The 20,124-nt window shown below is 31.6% G+C and overlaps 1 protein-coding gene across 1 annotated transcript in view; it reads left to right on the top strand.

Moving 5' to 3' along the window:
• LOC139514197 (uncharacterized) overlaps nucleotides 1-19,290 on the top strand; it is a 40,472-nt gene extending 21,182 nt beyond the window's left edge. Inside the window, exons 2-5 of the mRNA XM_071303008.1 lie at nucleotides 3,522-3,586; nucleotides 14,043-14,156; nucleotides 17,715-17,807; nucleotides 19,011-19,290. Coding sequence (XP_071159109.1) covers nucleotides 14,051-14,156; nucleotides 17,715-17,807; nucleotides 19,011-19,135 — 324 coding nt within the window. The 5' untranslated portion in view covers nucleotides 3,522-3,586; nucleotides 14,043-14,050 and the 3' untranslated portion in view covers nucleotides 19,136-19,290. The remainder of the gene's footprint in view (nucleotides 1-3,521; nucleotides 3,587-14,042; nucleotides 14,157-17,714; nucleotides 17,808-19,010) is intronic.
• The last annotated feature ends 834 nt before the right edge of the window (nucleotides 19,291-20,124 follow it).

Raw genomic sequence — 20,124 nt, 5'->3', positions numbered from 1 at the left:
CATAAAAACCTAATTTTCAGTTTCGTCCAATTAAATCCACGTATAGTTACCTGAATATAATATTTAAGCAGTGAAAATGAAATATAACGTTCTGGTTTCATAAATATTTTTTGAAAATCTTTCCAGCAATCAGGAATAATATTTGTCTTCTTTTTTCTATCTGTCAAGGCGATATAATGTTTTGCAATTTATTGATTTGTTCTAAAGACATCATTTTATAACAGTAGTTGCTGATTTCTGTTTTGTTACTCTACTTACTTTTAAAAAACGCAAAGAAGACCGTCAGAATGTTATAATAATCTTAGATCATTAAAGAAGCAATGATGCACATATTTTTGTGAAAAATCAATAACTGTTATGCTGATCTTCACCTCCATGTTTTTGGGGTTTTTCAATAATCAATTTAGGCACGAAAATAAGGTGGAATTTATTGTTTCATGATGATTATTTTTCTTTGGTTTACAATTTAATAACCTTTATCTATTCATTTTAATCCATTAAAACATGCATTTGTCAGCATATAAAATCTCCGTAATCAGCAGTTAAGTTCACCATTTTTTTTTAGACTAAGAAGGTATGTTTCTATTAAAACTAACTTATATTTATTTTAGTCTGATCTTGACAATAAATATCTGACGAATATTTTTACAAAGTCTTCGAATAGTAAGGGAAAAAAATCAAGTATACACATCAAGGGGATATTTCAGATAACAAATATAGTTTTGTTGATGTACCTGTCCAAACCTTAAACCTTTAGTATTGAAAAAGTCGTTGGTTTCCGTCTATCGAAACTTTCTTTTTACGTTATTAACATAGATCAGCTTGTTTGTTTTCTCTGTTGTATTGCTATTAATTTGTTATCCGGGGCTTTCTTAAATGCTTACTACATGGTACCGTGTTTGTTCATTCTTGAAGACCGCATTCCTATAAGAGTTTGGTCTTTTTTTATGGATAGTTGTTACCACATGTTAGGATTTCATATACCCAAATATTGGTTACTCGATGTAAAATCTCGAAGGAGAAAAAAATAACTATTGGAAAACACTCGTCGTTGGAAGTCATAAACCCGAATAAGTTTTTATGAGGTAAAGCTTTTCATTATTTAGCAGCCATTTTACATAGGCGAACTAATACTTATGTAGTTTTTCTATCGCAGTATAAAATCAAGCTTTAAAGGTTTTACTCTTGGAGTTATCTTAATGTTTAGTGGATTTATAAGTTCAGATTTATATCATGTTATAAGCCTCTTTCCATGCAATACATAAAATTAAATGGGTATAAAGACTCGGTTTTTATTGACAAAATATTTGCCTAATCGACTAAGAATAGAAGAGTTTTAAGAAGATTTAACATGGAAAAGTTTGCAAAATAAAAATCAGTCACCGGACTCTTGAGACATAGGGATTTATTTTATCGAACGTCGTATTTATGACTTCCAACAAGCCTTTGTATTTCCATTCCGTGAGGAATGGTGAAATATAAATCGTATTGTTGCGCCAAACCTCTAGTTTACAATATATATTTTCATAATGAGATATGGAATCGACAATTTTACGTAAGTTAAATATTTAGTATTTGAGTTTTTCATAAAATCTAATTTCAAACAAAAATTAAATTATGATCTCAATTCTATAATTGAGGTCCTCAAAAAACAAAGAAGCGGACAAAGTACGACCGGGAAGAAAGATTCATACATGATTATATCTTAATGTTTAAAATTCTTAATCCCCTATTTCTTTTATCCTGTAAAACATGCAATGGCATAAACATTGGCCTCCAGGGTATCCCTTACTAATGCGGTTAAATTTTAAAAAAATCGCATATTAAAATATGCAACGTTTTTCCCAAGCCTTTTTTAAATACATAGTTTGACAAAACATTGGAGCACTGTGAACTATACGCTATTTGTGAGTATCGGTGTTTATTTCATCATGCTTTGTTTAATTATTTATTTTATTCAGTGTTTATTCATTTGTTTGCTCATTTGATTTTATAATCTCAAACTGTCTATTTTGTTTTACCCCTATTAATATTGCTATCTATTTTATGTTTGTTATTATCATTAATTTAATTACTTATTATTATTTATTGATATAAATGACGTTTCATACAAGTTCTGCGCCTTATTGATAGTTAATACTTTACACCGGAGCACCTGATATCACCCCTAGTTTTTGGTGGGGTTCTTGTTGTTTATTCTTTAGTTTTCTATGTTGTGTCATGTGTACTATTGTCTGTTTGTCCTTTTCATTTTTAGTCATGGCGTTGTCAGTTTATTTTCGATTTCTGTGTTTGACTGTCCCTCTGGTATCTGTCGTCCCTCTATAACAGCAACTTTCTAGGAAAGTTAAAATCGAAAAACCAATTTTCTAATTTTATTTATCTAAATAACATCCTTTATTTGGCATTCCCGTTTATTATATCCTACTTCTTTTTGTGCTTTGTAGCCTATTTTTGTCAGGTAGAAACCACTTCCAGATAATTTAACGTTAAATAACATGTTAGACCCATAAAGAGCTATAGGATAACGATAGTATAGTTGCTGGAAGCAAAACAAAGAAACTAAAATTTGGTCTAACAATTGGTTACTGTAATGTCATTTAATTTTGTTATTCCTTGATGGAGGAGTTATTCAATGTTAATAAAGGGCATACACTGTGAACATGCAAGTGCGTTACTTAAAATTGGAAGCATGTAACACAATACGATGAGACAAAAGTTTGCGTATGCTTATAAATTTGAAAATGCCAGTGAGAAAAAAATCAATTGTCAAGTTCGTCACAGATTATACTTTTTATTTATCTATCTTTGTCAAACTCAAGTGATGATCTAAATATGAAGCAATTTTAGTTTCGTGAGTAAAGCCGTTTGATTCCTAAATGGAGTTGATTTAGGTTGGGTGCCACTAAGCAATTCAATTTCGACAGGTAATAAAATTCGTAGTTTAACAGGTAACACAGAATTGAGTAATTGCAGTAAATTTATTTAGGGAAAACGGTAGTATTTAATTTTCCCAGCATTAGGTTGGCCTTTTGTGTACCCAAGGCAGGTGAAGGAAGTCAAATTAGGAGCGCTGTGATTGGATGTAAGGGTACAATATATTTTTTATTTATCTATGAATAACTGCAGTGTGTATATTTACAATATAAATTTTAAAACCTATTGAAATATTTTCTAGAGAATTATTCGAAAAGACTTGCAAAATTTCATAAATTTGGTGCAAAATGACGGTGGGCATGGATAACATAAACAAGCTCCGTTGGAAGTTGGTCATGATACTATTTGGCTTTAATTTTTAAAACAGAGTAATAAAGTACTAACACAACATATAACTGTTTTATCCAGGTTCTTATCTTTAAAAGTGGTAAATTTAGAAAATGTTAACATTGTCGCCTATGGCAGAATAAATAGTACCGTTTTCCCTTTAGCGGATTAGCGGATGTGTGTAATGTTATAAAAGCGGAATCAAATTTATTAACGGAGATGTAAAAACTCAAATCTGTATATATATATTTCATCAGATACAGAAGGGGAGCTGTGTGACAAAGATCGAGGTAGATGTTGAAGTAAAAGATCACGAAACAAGGTAACGTAACGAACTTTTGAATAGTTGCAAGTCGTATAACAAAGTTTTCATAACAGTATGTCGTTTCGACATCACATAAGGTAGTTTCCACATCATATAGGGGTTACATAACATCGTAGTAAGGTTAAATAAAGCACATCATTTGATGAAAAAAATGTCTTTTAGTTCTGTACCTTATGTTAAAATGAGGTTCTGGTTGGGAACAGTAGGGAAGCCTCCATTTGTGTATGCTTCAGTTTTCTCGTTTCTTTAGCTTTATTATTTGACCCATTTTTCGCTTTTCATTTTATTTTAGCACACTGTTATTTTCAATTGATGGTTTTTGTCCGTTGTTTACTATATTTGTACAATTATTAATTCTATTCTGTTAACCTCATCCATACTGAAAATTGTTGTTAAGAGAGTGTAAAATTAGAAATATGGGGTTGTTTACTCAAAAGTATCATAATATTCGTCCTAAGTCACATCCTAAGACCAATTTTATGATGGTTTATGGATAGTCTAGACATTTCTACCACATGGTTTGTCATTATGTCGTCTAATCTTTTAATTACCAAAACGTGACTTATTCCCGATTGTGACTGTTTTGCTGAGTGTGAATTCGCATTACTATAAGACGTGTTACGGTACTTGTCTATCCCAAATTCATGTATTTAGTTTAAATGTTTGATGTTATGTTTGTGATTCTCATCGGATTTTGTCAAATGTGTTGACGTCTTTTCTGTTATATTTATGTGTTATTGTAAAGAAAATTAATCACCGCATTTATTTATTAGATTTGATTTTGTTCAACGTAATCAGTACGATATTTTACGTTTGAAGTTAGATTCAAAACAAACCGGACATAGCTTTATAATACAGTTAATTGCTACCTTAGTTTGCTATTAATAAGTATTGAAATGTGCATTGTTATTAAATGCAATATCAGTATTTAGTTCAAATATAATCTTAAATCAATCCTAATTCTATCTTATTCATTCAAATGTGACGTCATTTTTCATTTTTTGATGATCTGTTTTACAAATTCAAATGACGTCATTTTTTGTCATTTTTTACAATTTCAAATATGACGTCACTTGGCGATGAAATTTAAACTTATTCGGATGTGTCTACATTTTGTGTTGCAAATGTCTGGTTATGTAAAGTATTTCAGATGTTACCTGTTATTCGTTAATACTTCAGTTTTATCATGTACATCTTTTGTATAGTAATTTTATAAATTTACTGTTTGCAAAAGTATAAATTATTCTAAATAATAGGGATGTTTTGGTAACTAACAGAAAACCCTAGCCGTTTTTTGCACAACTTTTTTGATCTTTTGGTCCTCGATGCTGTTCGACTTTGTGCTTGTTTCGGCTTTCAAACTTTTGTATCTGGGCATCACTAGTAGATCTTGTGTGGACAAAATGCACTTCTGGCGTATTCAAATTTTGAACTTGTTGCCTTTTGTTGGCTGTTGTTCGTGTGTTTCTTTGTCAATTGTGTTCTCCAATTTATTTATATTTTAGTCCTGTGGTGTTGAGTTGTCATTTTAATGTTTTATTTCACATGGCTATAAAAGAGGGAGGTTTGGCATGCCACAAAACCAGGTTCAACCCACCATTTTTTCCTTTAAAAATGTCCTGTACCAAGTCAGGGATATGGCCATTGTTATATTATAGTTCGTTTTTGTGTGTGTTACATTTTAACGTTGCGTCGTTTGTTTTCTCTTATTTTTGAGTGTAAATTCACATTGCGATAAGACGTGTCACGGTACTTGTCTATCCCAAATTCATGTATTTTGTTTTGATGTTATATTTGTTATTCTTGTGGGATATTGCCTGATGCTTGGTCCGTTTCTGTGTGTGCTACATTGTAGTGTTGTGTCGTTGTTCTCCTCTTATATTTAATGCGTTACTCTCAGTTTTAGTTTGTTACTCCGACTTTGTTTTTTGTCCATGGATTTATGAGTTTGAACAGCGGTATACTCCTGTTGCCTTTATTTAGGACACTCTTTAGCTGTGTCTCGAAGCTATCTCAGACGCATCTTATTTATTAAAGACAAAACCAATTGATAAAATTGTATTAATGGAAAGATGATGATTTCAAACGTAATCATAAAATGAGATCAAAAGGATTGTAGTTTAAACTGGAAAACAGTTTGTTTAGAAATGATAATTGAATTTGTATTGTCGTCTATCGCGAAACACGAAGTTCAATGAAAGTTGTAAATCATGCACAATTTCTTAGTCGTTTCTAAGTGTGTTACATTTTAATGTAGTGTCGTCATTCTCCTCTTATATGTAATGCGTTTCCCTCGATTTGGTTTGTGACCCGGATTTGTTTTTTTCTATCGATTTATGAGTTTTGAACACCGGTATACTACTGTTGCCTTTATTAATAACAAATGGTTCGTTTTATTTCATGCTCATCTTCACTCATAAAAGTATAAATAATAACAGTACGTAACAGAATACTTTGATATTTTACCTGCCCAAATAGCATATCTGGAATACTTCCTGATAAAAGAATATCTGGAATACTTCCTGATAAAAGATTTTAAAAACAATCTTCGAATTGCATTGTTGATAAATCAATCAAAATTTGCAGTCATGTAAAATTTCGTTTCAGCTTTCCAGGATTCGACATGTCACTGGCTTTTTTTTAAATGAATTTCAACTGTAACTTTTCAGATGTTGTCAGTCGCGTGAGCTATTGGAGTTATCTCACGTTTGATGTTCATTCGACATTACTGCAATGAGTGCAAACGTGTTATATATCAAATATAAAAAGTGAGACATGACCGTTTCCATGCAAAATGAAATGTAGAAAAATGTCAAAACTATTTTTTCATGATATTGTATTTGTGTCATCAGATATGGTGGCTGATACGGCCTGGATATTGTTGCAACTACCTACATTTTCACAAATTAACAAAAGTAATCAGTGTAAGGAAGAACCTGCTCCTTGCATAATTTTTCTCCTTACACGAACAAATTAGATCTTGTGAAAAGTCGGATGCTATTTGTTTCTGAAAAACCTGGCTCCAGTATGTCATTTTGCACAATTTCCCAACCAAAGGCACATGGTGAGGCATTTATTGTGGTTGGTCACAGCCGACGTCCAAACTTTGCTTTGCCACATTGCACGTAGTACGTGTTGTTAAAATACTTATTCACATGGCGGAAGCTTTATACCATCTTTTTTTATTTATAGTTCACTGATGTCTCAGCAAATTTAATTTGTTGTGCGATTTTTTAAATTTGTATTTCGCGTCGTATTAAAGTAGATAGGGTGTCTTCCTACATCTTGGATTTGGAAATACCAGAAAACAAAGGTCTAGATCTTTAATAGAATGTGCAAATTTTTAGAGTAGCAGGTAATTCATGTGTAAGATGTATAGAAAATGACGTACATGTTTTATCTAATTTATGGTTTAATTTTACAAAAAAACAGAAAACTTTTGTTTGATAAAAATATTTCCAACTTTGCCAAATAAGGGGAGGCAACTCAAATGCAAAGGCAGACGATTCAGATTAAGGTACTTTTACCATAGAATGTGTTAGGAATTTACCTTTTTTATAATGTAACAAGAAAACGGGTCTGGTGACCCAATTTGTTTTAACTGAAAGCGTACTATTAAAGCTATCTTCTCATATATTATCTCAAAATTATATGGTGAAGTTTACGCTTTATTGCAGAAAATTGGGTTTCCATGCATAATTTATACAAAATCTGTCAATTTTGAACACCGTGTAGCGTGAAAATAAGCCCCATGACCCATTTTTCTAATTTATGTTTTAAAAAGCATGATAGAAACAACATTTTGGCAAATTATTAAAAAATTCTATGAATTATTATTTAGACACCCCATCTACCTTAAGCAGTAACAAACATCTAACAGCAACTAAAGCTCTATCAATATGATCATGTGTTAAGGCTACAAAATTAATTGAGCAGCCATATTTTGTCATGAGACGGTTGGATATTGGCTTTTTACCGATGCCAAAATAAATAAAGTGGAATCACACCCACTCAAAGCATGATTGTTCATGCTTTGAGTGGGTGTGATTCCACTTAATTTACTGGGTCAAGAGACAAAACAATAGTGTGAAGTGGTATAAATTCTATCTGGTAAAAAATACTAATACATTGTCAAAATTGATGACATTACAAGAGACTTTTTGTCACGAATAAGGTCTCTTCCTCTAGTTTCAACTACTATTTCAAACACCAAATCATACACAGATTTATCAGTGGATTATGGTCTATATAAGTATGCGGTCAAATATGCTGCATGATAAACTGCATTATTGAGTAAATAATTCTCTTGCTCTAATTGATAAATCATTCCAGCGTCGGATGCTATAACAGCAGCTTCTTTTAGATTGACTAACCTTTCAACAGATTCAATGGTATGAGAATAAACTCATCATAGATACTAGGATTGAAATTTAATATTTACGCCAGAGACACGTTTCATCTACAAAAGACTCATCAGTGACTCTCGATTCAAAATTTTTTAAAATGCCAAATAAAGTACGAAGTTGAAGAGCATTGAGGACAAAAAATTCCTAAAAGTTTTGCCAAATACAGCTAAAGTAATCTATTCCTGAGGTAGAAAAGCCTTAGTATTTCAAAAATTCAAAATTTTGTTGGCAGTAAATTTATAATTATGAACATATCAATGATAACTCAAGTCAACACAGAAGTGCTGACTACTGGGCTGGTGATACCCTCGGGGAAATCAATCTCCAACAGCAGTGTCATCGACCCAGTGGTTGTAAATAAACTCATCATAGATACCAGGATTGAAATTTAATATTTACGCCAGACGCGCGTTTCGTCTACAAAAGACTCAACAGTGACGCTCGAATCAAAAAATGTAAAATGCCAAATAAAGTACGAAGTTGAAGATCATTGAGTTTCTTGCAAATAACACACCTTGATTTATTGAGAGGATGAAAACTATTTCAGCCAGCAAAACAATTTATAAATAGGGATTTGTATCTGGTGCTTCCTTTTTTTGCAGAAGCCGAATGTGCTACTGATTTCAAATTTAGCTTACTTGTACTGCTGTTATAACACGACCTATAATACCTTGATACGGTTGGTTCAGTTCCTGTATCATTATAGAATTCATTAAAAAACGAATAAATCTTCACGTCTCTTTCTGTGGATTTCTCAGACTTTTTCGTCCAGATTCTGTTGATATAATTTTAAATATTTCATCAACATCAGAATCGCAGATAATGCATTTGATAACACCACCTACATCTCGCCTTTTCTTTGCATCGGGTGGAACCAGTTTTAACGAGACAGTGGAAGACACTTACTTTAATACTAAAAAAATCAAACACATCTGAAAACCAAACGAACCCTACAATGACATTCACTTTCTCGGTTGAATTCGACATAAACGAATAAACAACAATACCAAACAACTTTACAAGTCACAACGCTTCGGAAATTCTAAAACGAACAAACAATCAGCTTCATATTAACTACATATGTCCTTCGCTAAATCGCCCAATGTAGCCTATTTTTGAAATACTAAGGCTTTTCTACCTCAAGCATAGATTACTTTAGCTGGATTTGGCAAAATTTTAAGGAATTTTGGTCATCAATGCTCTTCAACTTCGTACTTTATTTGGCCTTTTTTACTTTTTTGGATTCGAGCGTCACTGATGAGTCTTTTGTAGACGAAACGCGCGTCTGGCGTATATAAAAAACATTAGTCCTGGTATCTATGATGAGTTTATCTATAACCAGAAATCTTAACAATGTCGGTAAATTTGTAACAGATATCCGGACTCAAATCCGGATAGAAAGCAAACATTTAAAAGGTAATTAAAACGATTGTTTCAACATTCGCCGCTCCGCTAAAAGATGGTCGTACGACACATTCTAATCCTAAGATAACTTTGGCACAACTGTTTTGGAATTTTGGTCCGCAGTGCTCTTCAACTTTGTACTTGTTTGGCTTTATAACTATTTTGATGTGAGCGTCACGGATGAGTCTTATGGAGAAATAACGCGCGACTGGCGTATTCAATTATATTCCTCGTACCTTTGATAACTATTTTCACCACTGGGTCGATGCCACTGCTTGCGGTCGTTTCGTCCCCGGGGTATCACCAGCCCTGTAGTCAACACTTCGGTGTACATGAATATCAGTTATATATAGTAATTTTTATAAATTTCCTGTTTACAAAACTTTGATTTTTTTGGCAAAATCAGGATTTATTATCCAAGGCATAGATTACCTTAGTCGTATTTGGCACAACTTTTTGCAGTTTTTGGTCCTCAATGCTCTTCAACTTTGTACTTGTTTGGCTTTATGACTAATTTAATCTGGTCGTCTCTGGACGAAACGCGCGTCTGGTGTATTAATTTATACTGGTACCTTTGATAACTACATTCGAGAACACCATCCCTGTTATCTTATGTGTTTTTTTGTTGGTTTTGTAGTTCTTCATTGCCCTTTTCCTTTTGACCATATTCTAACACTTCTTTAGCTTATGATTCTGATTGCTCCCTGGGTATTTTATTTTAATTTTCAAGTAAAATAATACACATTTTAACAGTATCTTTAAAATTCATACTATAGTCATTGAAATAATTATATTAGTTTTGTTATAAGCACTTAAATATATCGTAATTAAAGTTATTGTAAAGTTCTTTATAAATAGGTGAATCGTTGTGATTACAAACTCTTTTATTGGACACAAATTCGAAGCTATTTATTTAGAACTCTTGGGAATTTGAGATGACAACCGATTCTTATTTCATATTTGAAAATTTAAAATTATACAAATGTCAGACCAATTTTCTTAATGAGCATTTTGCTAAAAGCCACGCAAGGTCTTAACTTATTTGTTAATAAAATATGAATTAAACTTGTAGCTTGTAGAATATAAAAATTAATCATTGTATTTTAATATTTAATTCTTCGATTAGTTATTCTATAATTATAGCAAAAGACAGTTCCGTTTCGCTTGTGTTAACTATTAACTTATATTTGGTAAATTTCCCATATTTGGCCACAAATTGTTAACTTGGAAAGGAGTAAGATATTGTTACGACAAAAGGTACAGTAAGTTGGTATCTTTAAATGCTTTTTTGAAGACAATGATCCTATTTGTCTTTCGTTGTTATAAAACACGAAACAATCATTTGTGCAAATCATTATCAAAGATCCAAATGGTGCCTTGACGTTTATCCTTTATTCGATGGTCATTTTGTTGCCACCGATAAGTAAATAACTATCTGATACATCATCAGGATCGTACACACTAACTTTTTGGCAGAAGAGTATCGTTTTATATTTACTCAAAACCTTCAATACTTTACAACAAAAGAGTGGCGAAAGATACCAGAGGGACAGTCAAACCCATAGATCGAAAACAAACGGACAACGCCATGGCTATAAAAAAAGACAAACAAACAAAAAATCTTACACAAGACACAACATAGAACACTGAAGACTAAGCATGCTAAACAATAAAGTGACTTAGTATCTTAAGGGTTGTCAGCTTCATAATATGGACATGTAAAGTACAGACAAAGAGTTGATACGTATACGTATTCTGTCAATTTCAATGTGCAATAATGTAAACTCACAAAAATACTGAACTCAGAGGAAAATTCAAAAAGTAAAGTCTCTAATTAAATGGCAAAACTAAAAGCTCAAACACATCAAAACCAATGAATAACAACTGTCATATCCCTGACTTGGTACAATCATTTTATCATGTAGAAAATGGTGGATTAAATCTGGTTTTAAAGCTAGATAATCCTCTAACTTGACTGACAGTTGCTTCAAATTTCATTATATTGACAACGATGTGTGATAAAAACAAACAGACATAATAGGTAAAAATGTCAATAATAAGCATTCATGTCCAGTGCACGATGATTAATCAATATTGTAGACATCGCAATATCTACAATGTTAACACGATATTGTGTCAACATTGTTTACATTGTTTGAACCCTTATATATTGTTAACATCGTTGACATCGTTTACATCGCGATGTATACAATCTAGATAATATATTGTGTTTACATTGTTTACATCGCGATGTATACAATGTTAACACGATGTTGTGTCAACATCGTATACATTGTTTCAACCTTTATATATTGTTTACATCGTTGATATCGGTAACATCGCGATGTATACAATCTTGATAATATATTGTGTTAACATTGTTTACATCGCGATGTATACAATGTTAACACGATGTTGTGTCAACATCGTATACATTGATTCAACCCTTATATATTGTTTACATCGTTGACATCGTTAACATTGCAATGTATACAATGTTAACATGATGCTGTGTCAACATCGTATACATTGTTTCAACTCTTATATATTGTTTACATCGTTGACATCGTTACCATCGCGATGTATACAATGTTAACACGATGAAGTGGCAACATCGTATACATTGTTTGAAACCTTATATGTTGTTTACATCGTTGACATCGTTAACATCGCGATGTATACAATGTTAACACGATGTTGTGTCAACATCGTTTACATTGTCTTAACTTTTATATATTGTTTACATCGTTGACATCGTTAACATCGCGATGTGTACAATGTTTACACGATGTTGTGTCAACATCGTTTACATTGTCTTGACTCTTATATATTGTTTACATCGTTGACATCGTAAAGATCGTGATGTATACAATGTTAAAAAGATTTTGTGTTTACATTGTTTACATCGCCATATAAACTATGTTGACACTATTTTGTGTCAAATTATACCTGTAACATCACATTTTTTTTAAACACAGATTTGTGTTAAAAAAACCAATAAAAATGCAAACTGTATACATGTAATCGACAAACTTCATTGATTTTTTTTTATATTGTCAATATCACAATGTATACGACGTGAACAATGTTAATACAAAGGTATAGACTTGGTACACATTATTTATACGATGCTGACTATGTAAATGTTGTATAAACGAAATTATAAACATCACGATGTAAACGATGTTAACGATGTAAACATAAAGTTATAGAGTCGATATACAACATAAACACGATGTTGACACGATATTGTCAACATTGCGTGGTATACGATGTAAACACAAAGGTAAAGACTTGGTTCACAACATCTGTACGATGTTGACGATGTAAAAACAAATAGTGTCAACATCACGATGTATACGATGTGAACGATGTAAACAGAAAGGTATGGACTCTATATTCAATATAAACACGATGTTGACACGATATTGTTAACAACACGATGTATACGATGTGAACGATGTAAACACAAAGATTAAGACTTGGTTCACAACATTTATACAATGTTGACAATGTAAAAACGATATTGTCAACATCCCGATGTATACGATGTGAACGATGTAAACACAAAAGTAAAGACTTGGTTCACAACATCTATACAATGTTGACAATGTAAAAACGATATTGTCAACATCACGATGTATACGATGTCAACGATGTAAACAGAAAGTTATAGAGTCGATAAACAACATAAACACGATGTTGACACGACATTGTTAACATCAAGAATATACGATGTGAACAATGTAAGAACAAAGGTACAGAAGATAAAGATAGGATACAATGTTAACACAATAACGACACTATAAAGTTGACATTGCGATGTTGACAATATCGACAAAACATCGTGCACTGGACATACTTCATAATAAGGTTACAGCAGTCAACAGTGAGTTATAATCTTAATTACTGCAAGTCATTTTTATAATTTTTCTTGAGTATACTAGTAGTTTGAGGTCTAACATTTGGTAAAAGAGGATAAATAATATAAAGGCTAATCAAGAAAAACGTGTTTGCGCATGGGAATGTTATTTGTTTTTTTTTTATTACCGATCGGAAATAATGCTAAATTACTATCAGCTGTCCTGGTTTATTATTTGTTTAAATCTTTAGTTTTTCTTTAGTTCTATTTGGGTTTTTTTTCTTATTTTTGCATGAAGTTGTTTACATCATATGTTTTTTTGTCCTATTTGTCTCTTTTATTTCTATTTTATAAATAAATCAAAATAGGTCATTTGAATTGTCTATGTCATTATTAGCTATATTGACTACATTTGTGTTATATTGAAGAATGAAACATGTAGAACGTGCATTATTGTCAAAGGTCATGTTCTGTTTCACTACATTACCGAATTATAGTATAGAACGTGGTCTTTCATTTAAAATCAATTTTAGATATAGATCTAATAGCAGCATTTAATGTTGATACCTATGTTGGCGTCACTGCATTTCTACTTTTTTGAATATATGCCAAATAAAAAAAATTTCCACTGTGTACATTTTGATGGCACTCAAAGATTTCAGTGGATAATATTTTGATAGAGTTTCACAGTGGTTACTTTCTTTCTTTAAAAAATGAATGCTACAAGTAACAGCACTTCATCATTTTTTCCGTAACATTTATAATGCATATATGATTTCAGGAGTAAAAATGAAAATCCTTACAATTGGCTTACTGCTCATTGTGTTAATAGGAATTGTTTTATCAAAACACCAAGGATCTATACTGTCATCTATGTTGAAACCATTAGATTTTTGTAAGTATAACCTTATGTTGATATCGAAGTTTTTGTGTTTCTTTTTTTTTCTTTATAAATAACAGTGACGTATTGCCGTTAACGTTTTCCCTTTCTGACTCTGTAAGCGTAACAATTAAAAGTCATTCAACGTTGTAGAATAAAGAAACTACTTTTGGTACCGTTGACAGTTTCTTATTCATAAGTTTTTTTCTAATTTGAAAAGCGAAATAGAACCGATAACGTCTTTGAAAATTGGTGAATACTTAATTTCATTATATATATTCGGTTTTTAAAATCGTGTAGTTGTATGTATCATCATACTATTTTTGGTTTCGATAAGGTTTAAAAAAAATACCCTGTGCAAATTTGATATATAAAGCCGGGTTTAGCTCTAGTTGGTTACCGTTTTCTATTGTGATATGATTTAAAACAATTTAAATGATTTTTGCAACCCAATCTAATGATATCGAGAACTTGGTGAAAGTTAATCCAAAATTACGTTATTTTTACTATTACCGTTATAATATAGTTTGTTTCATAATATGACACTTCAATATATTGTTATATATTTCATTATTTCAATCGCAGTATGACAAATTTAAAAACTGCAGACGACTTAAAATATTGATAGTGGTATTACTATCACTTAGAAAGAAGCGAAAAAATGGAATATCAAAATCTTCACTCCAATAAAAACAAGACAACCCCGTGTTAAAAAAATAAAATAAATAAAATATAGAAAACCAGAGACTTGGCAACACAACTCCACCAAAAAATCGTGTATGAACTTAGGTGCTCTGGGACGGATAGTTCTTGTTTCACATGTGGCATCTGTTGTGCTGTTCAAGCAAGTATAGATATCTAACAGATCTATACAGCTTACTTATTCTATTGATCTATATGATATTTTGTCTTCCAACTCACAAAAGCAAGCAACAATCAATCAATCTAATCCACAACAGACATTTTTTTTTTGTCATTTTGTAATTTTAACTTCAGTTCATCATCGGGAATGTAGCCAGCAGATTTTTGAATTGTCATTGTATGCTTTATAACGGCCATGTTTACAACACAAAATTAAAAATGAGTACAGCCAAACATGTGTAACTGATAATTTATTAAGCATGCCAGGACTTACAATCTTAATACATTGTGTTTCGGATATTTCTTGATTTTTTTGCATATTAGAAATTGTCAAAATAAACTTTTTTGCTTTTTGCTGATCGCCTACGGTGACCTATTCTTGTCAACGTCTATGTCATTTGGTCTCTTAATGATAGTTGGTTCTTTGGTTATTGTACCGTACTTTCTTATTTTTATACGCTGGGTTAAATGATTGAAATGTTGACTTACTAAAACAAAAGACTACAATGATAATTGTATTGCATTGATATTGACAATAGCGGGACATAACAAATGATGGCATGAAACAGTTAAGCTGAGCTGAAAATCAAATATTATTTAGGTGTTTGATTATTTTAACATCTTCTGCATTTATGTGGCAAAATAGTCCATTGGTCCTTCATATTGAGTATGTGTCTACAAGTTATTACGATATTCACGTTGCTACGTATAAGACATTTTCATGCAAAGCTCTGATTCCTTTCACGGATTTGGCTATACTTTTTGGACCTTTTGGATTATAGCTCTTCATCTTTTATATAAGCTTTGGATTTCAAATATTTTGGTCACGAGCATCACTGAAGAGACATGTATTGTCGAAATGCGCATCTGGTGCAAGAAAATTGATACCGTTAATTTTATTACTATCACTGGGTCGATGCCTCTGCTGGTGGACTATTAGTCCCCGAGGGTATCACCAGCCCAGTAGCCAGTACCGAAGTACTTGCTGAAAATACGGATTTTTTTGTGTTATTAAAATTTGCTGTTACAAAATGATAGAAATTATTATAAATTAAGGAATGTATCTCCCTCATGCAAAGCTCTGATTCCTTTCACGGATTTGGCTATACTTTTTTGGACCTTTTGGATTATAGCTCTTCATCTTTTATATAAGCTTTGGATATCAAATATTTTGGTCACGAGCATCACAAGAAAATTGATACCGTTAATTTTATTACTATCACTGGGTCGATGCCTCTGCTGGTGGACTATACGTCCCCGAGGGTATCACCAGCCCAGTAGCCAGTACTTCGGTACTGGCATGAAAATACGGATTTTTTGTGTTATTAAAATTTGCTGTTACAAAATGATAGAAATTATTATAAATTAAGGAATGTATCTCCCTCATGCAAAGCTCTGATTCCTTTCACGGATTTGGCTATACTTTTTGGACCTTTTGGATTATAGCTCTTCATCTTTTATATAAGCTTTGGATTTCAAATATTTTGGTCACGAGAATCACTGAAGAGACATGTATTGTCGAAATGCGCATCTGGTGCAAGAAAATTGATACCGTTAATTTTATTACTATCACTGGGTCGATGCCTCTGCTGGTGGACTATTAGTCCCCGAGGGTATCACCAGCCCAGTAGCCAGTACTTCGGTACTGGCATGAAAATACGGATTTTTTTTTGTGTTATTAAAATTTGCTGTTACAAAATGATAAAAATTATTATAAATTAAGGAATGTATCTCCCTCATGCAAAGCTCTGATTCCTTTCACGGATTTGGCTATACTTTTTGGACCTTTTGGATTATAACTCTTCATCTTTTATATAAGCTTTGGATTTCAAATATTTTGGTCACGAGCATCACTGAAGAGACATGTATTGTCGAAATGCGCATCTGGTGCAAGAAAATTGATACCGTTAATTTTATTACCAGATATAAATGGTAAAAATTCTATTACTATAACACGTTGATGCCTCTGCTGGTGGACTATTAGTCCCCGAGGGTATCACCAGCCCAGTAGCCAGTACTTTGGTACTGGCATGAAAATACGGATTGTTTTGTGTTATTAAAATTTGCTGTTACAAAATGATAGAAATTATTATAAATTAAGGAATGTATCTCCCTCATGCATAGCTCTGATTCCTTTCAAGGATTTGGATATACTTTTTGGACCTTTTGGATTATAGCTCTTCATCTTTTATATAAGCTTTGGATTTCAAATATTTTGGTCACGAGCATCACTGAAGAGACATGTATTGTCGAAATGCGCATCTGGTGCAAGAAAATTGATACCGTTAATTTTATTACCAGATATAAATGGTAAAAACTTAAGATGATTTCCTTGACAGTTTTATTAAGGCTTTGACGTTCATGATGACTATTATGATACGTTCTACTGGACGTAACCACAATATCCTGCTCTTCACGTCAATCGTGACATCATCGAGTGAAACTTTTGCATTTGATTTGTATTAAAAATCAGCAATAATACAGTAGTAATTTCATATATATTATTTTGTTTTGCTAAGTAGGATTTATATTATAATAATTAATGATCTTTTCTAAAAGAATTTTAAATGAAATGTTGATCAATCTGAATGAACAAGTTTTGCTGCAGATAGTATGCAGACACATTAGGAATGTTATTTTCCTTTAACTTGAAATCAAAAAGTATACTAAAGTTTTATTCATTTATTTCTTTTAAAATTTTTATCATTTCAGCTATTCATTTACATATAACCTCTGAAGAAAATCAACCAAAAAATGACATCCTTCATGAATTAGGAGATTTCTACAAAGGAAAAAGAACTGGACGTGAATATTTTTTTTATTATTTTACTGAATAATTCAAGGTTAAATTATACCGTAGTATTGGTATGTCCATCGATAATCACAATTCAGTTTTAAACTTTTAACAAACACGCATTGAACAAAAGGTTCTCTGAAACTAACATCTTCGGGAAACTTGAAATTCCTTCAATTTATTTGTAACGTTTGGTTTGACTTTTTTTTATATCAACAGACAGGCGATATTGTGTTGGAAACCATTTATTGTTCTTTTCTTGCAAACGTTTTTCTTTCTTATTTTTTCCTTTTTTTCTTTCAGTGTTATTTATTTAGTGTTATTGGCCCCTTTTATTTGTAAGACGCAGACTTCATAAACTATCTCTTCAAAACGAATGAAAGGAGCTTGCATTATTCACGTTTCGCTTTACACTGATTTGGTCTTCTTTTTGAATACGTCAAAGTTAAGTGATTATATTGGTCGCATCCATCCCATTGATGTTGAAATAAGGCTATTACACCGATACAGTTACATCTCTTTCATATATTTATTATTATCTTGTAATTGACAATGAGGTTTGTTGAAACACAATCGGTTGCACACTGTGGAGTAGGAACTGTCATACTCACATCTCAAATTAAGTTAAGTTATTGTTGACCAATCGTCATTTTTTTATTTTTGTGTTGACTGTTTGTAATTATATCGTTTATTTGTTTGTCCATGATGTTTGTTTAGTGGTTCTTTTTTTTTATTAGTGGTGTTTTATTGCCTAAATATATTTACGAATGATGGAAAAGAAATATATTTACGAATGATGTCCTTATACCTATGATAAAATTAAGTAAATGTTTTGACTAGTTATGATGTTGTGATATCGAAAACCCTGGTGTAATAATTTTTCAGTAATACATAAATTTCTCTCGTTAAAATCTAAAACATTGTTACATACACGAGCGAATCGTACAAGTTGAGATATATAAACACCGTAGGATGTCTCCTTTCTTGAACTAAAATAAACTTACAGTTCATAATTCACTTCTGCAAAATATTTACATATTATATGCACATTCAAGTCATCGTGAATTCTTAAGCAACAATTTTTTTTAGTCTTCTACTGTTTTGTTCTTTCTCATTTCTCTATGTAAACGCTTGTTAGTTTTTGTGTTATATCTTATTTGTTATATTTCATTGATCATAATCTTCATTTTTCTTTATTTTGTTTTGTATTGCAGCTTTTAGACCCCACAATAACAATGGTGACAATGAACTAAAGAATGACGTTCTCCACGAATTAGGAGACTACTTCAAAGGCAAACGAAGTGAAAATGATTATTTTTATTATTTTGATGAGTATTAACAGCCAGTTTTATTTAACTGATTCTGATAAAAACATTATATTCAAACGATGAATTAACATTATATTATAATATGTCTGTGAAATACTAGTAAATGAATCTACATGTGAGCCAGGTTATATTCTCTTCTGTACTTATAAAACTGTATTGGATCTTTGACGATTATTTCATGCTTGATTCTGCATTTACAATTAGATATCTAAAAAGTACAAAAGCAAATATACCGAACTCCAAGAAAAATTCAAAACGATGAAATAACATTATATTATTATATGTCTTTGAAATACTAGTAAATTAATTGACATGTAAGCCAGGTAATATTCTCATCTGTGCTCTATATGAACTGTATTGTATCTTTGACGATTATTTCATATTTGATTCTGCATATACAATTTTATGTCCAAAAAATAAAATAGCAAAAATACCGAAATCCAAGAAAAATTCAAAATGGAAAAGACATACATCAAATGCAAACTTCAAAGGCTCAAACACATCAAACGAATGGAAACAACCGTCATATTCCTGAATTAATAAATTCATTTCCTCATGTAGAAAATGGTGGATTAAGCTGGTTATATAGACAGCTAAATATCTCACTTGTATGACAGGCGCATAGAATCCTATTATATTGACAAAATGTGTGAGCAAAACAGAAAAATAGGTAAAATTGTCAAAAATTTGGAAACAGCAGTCAACATTGTGTTACAAACTTAATCACTATAAAAATAATAACTATTCAAAAAATGTTTTTTCGCTTAATCAATTTATGACTTTTGAACAGCAGTATACTACTGGTGCTTTTAATTTGTCTCTTTCACTTTTACTGAGATTATCGCTAATGTCAAATTCGAGAAATGAGTCGAAGGAAGCCGTGTCTTTTGTTTCTTTATTCTGGAGGATAAACTTATGAAACCCAATCAGAAAAATATGAATTGTTAATGGAAAGAACATTATCAACATATCTGAATGTGAAATAAAATTATCTGTATTC

Source organism: Mytilus edulis, chromosome 3 (genome assembly GCF_963676685.1).
Source record: "Mytilus edulis chromosome 3, xbMytEdul2.2, whole genome shotgun sequence".
Lineage (NCBI taxonomy): Eukaryota > Metazoa > Mollusca > Bivalvia > Mytilida > Mytilidae > Mytilus > Mytilus edulis.
This window is presented reverse-complemented; position numbering and strand designations above follow the sequence as displayed.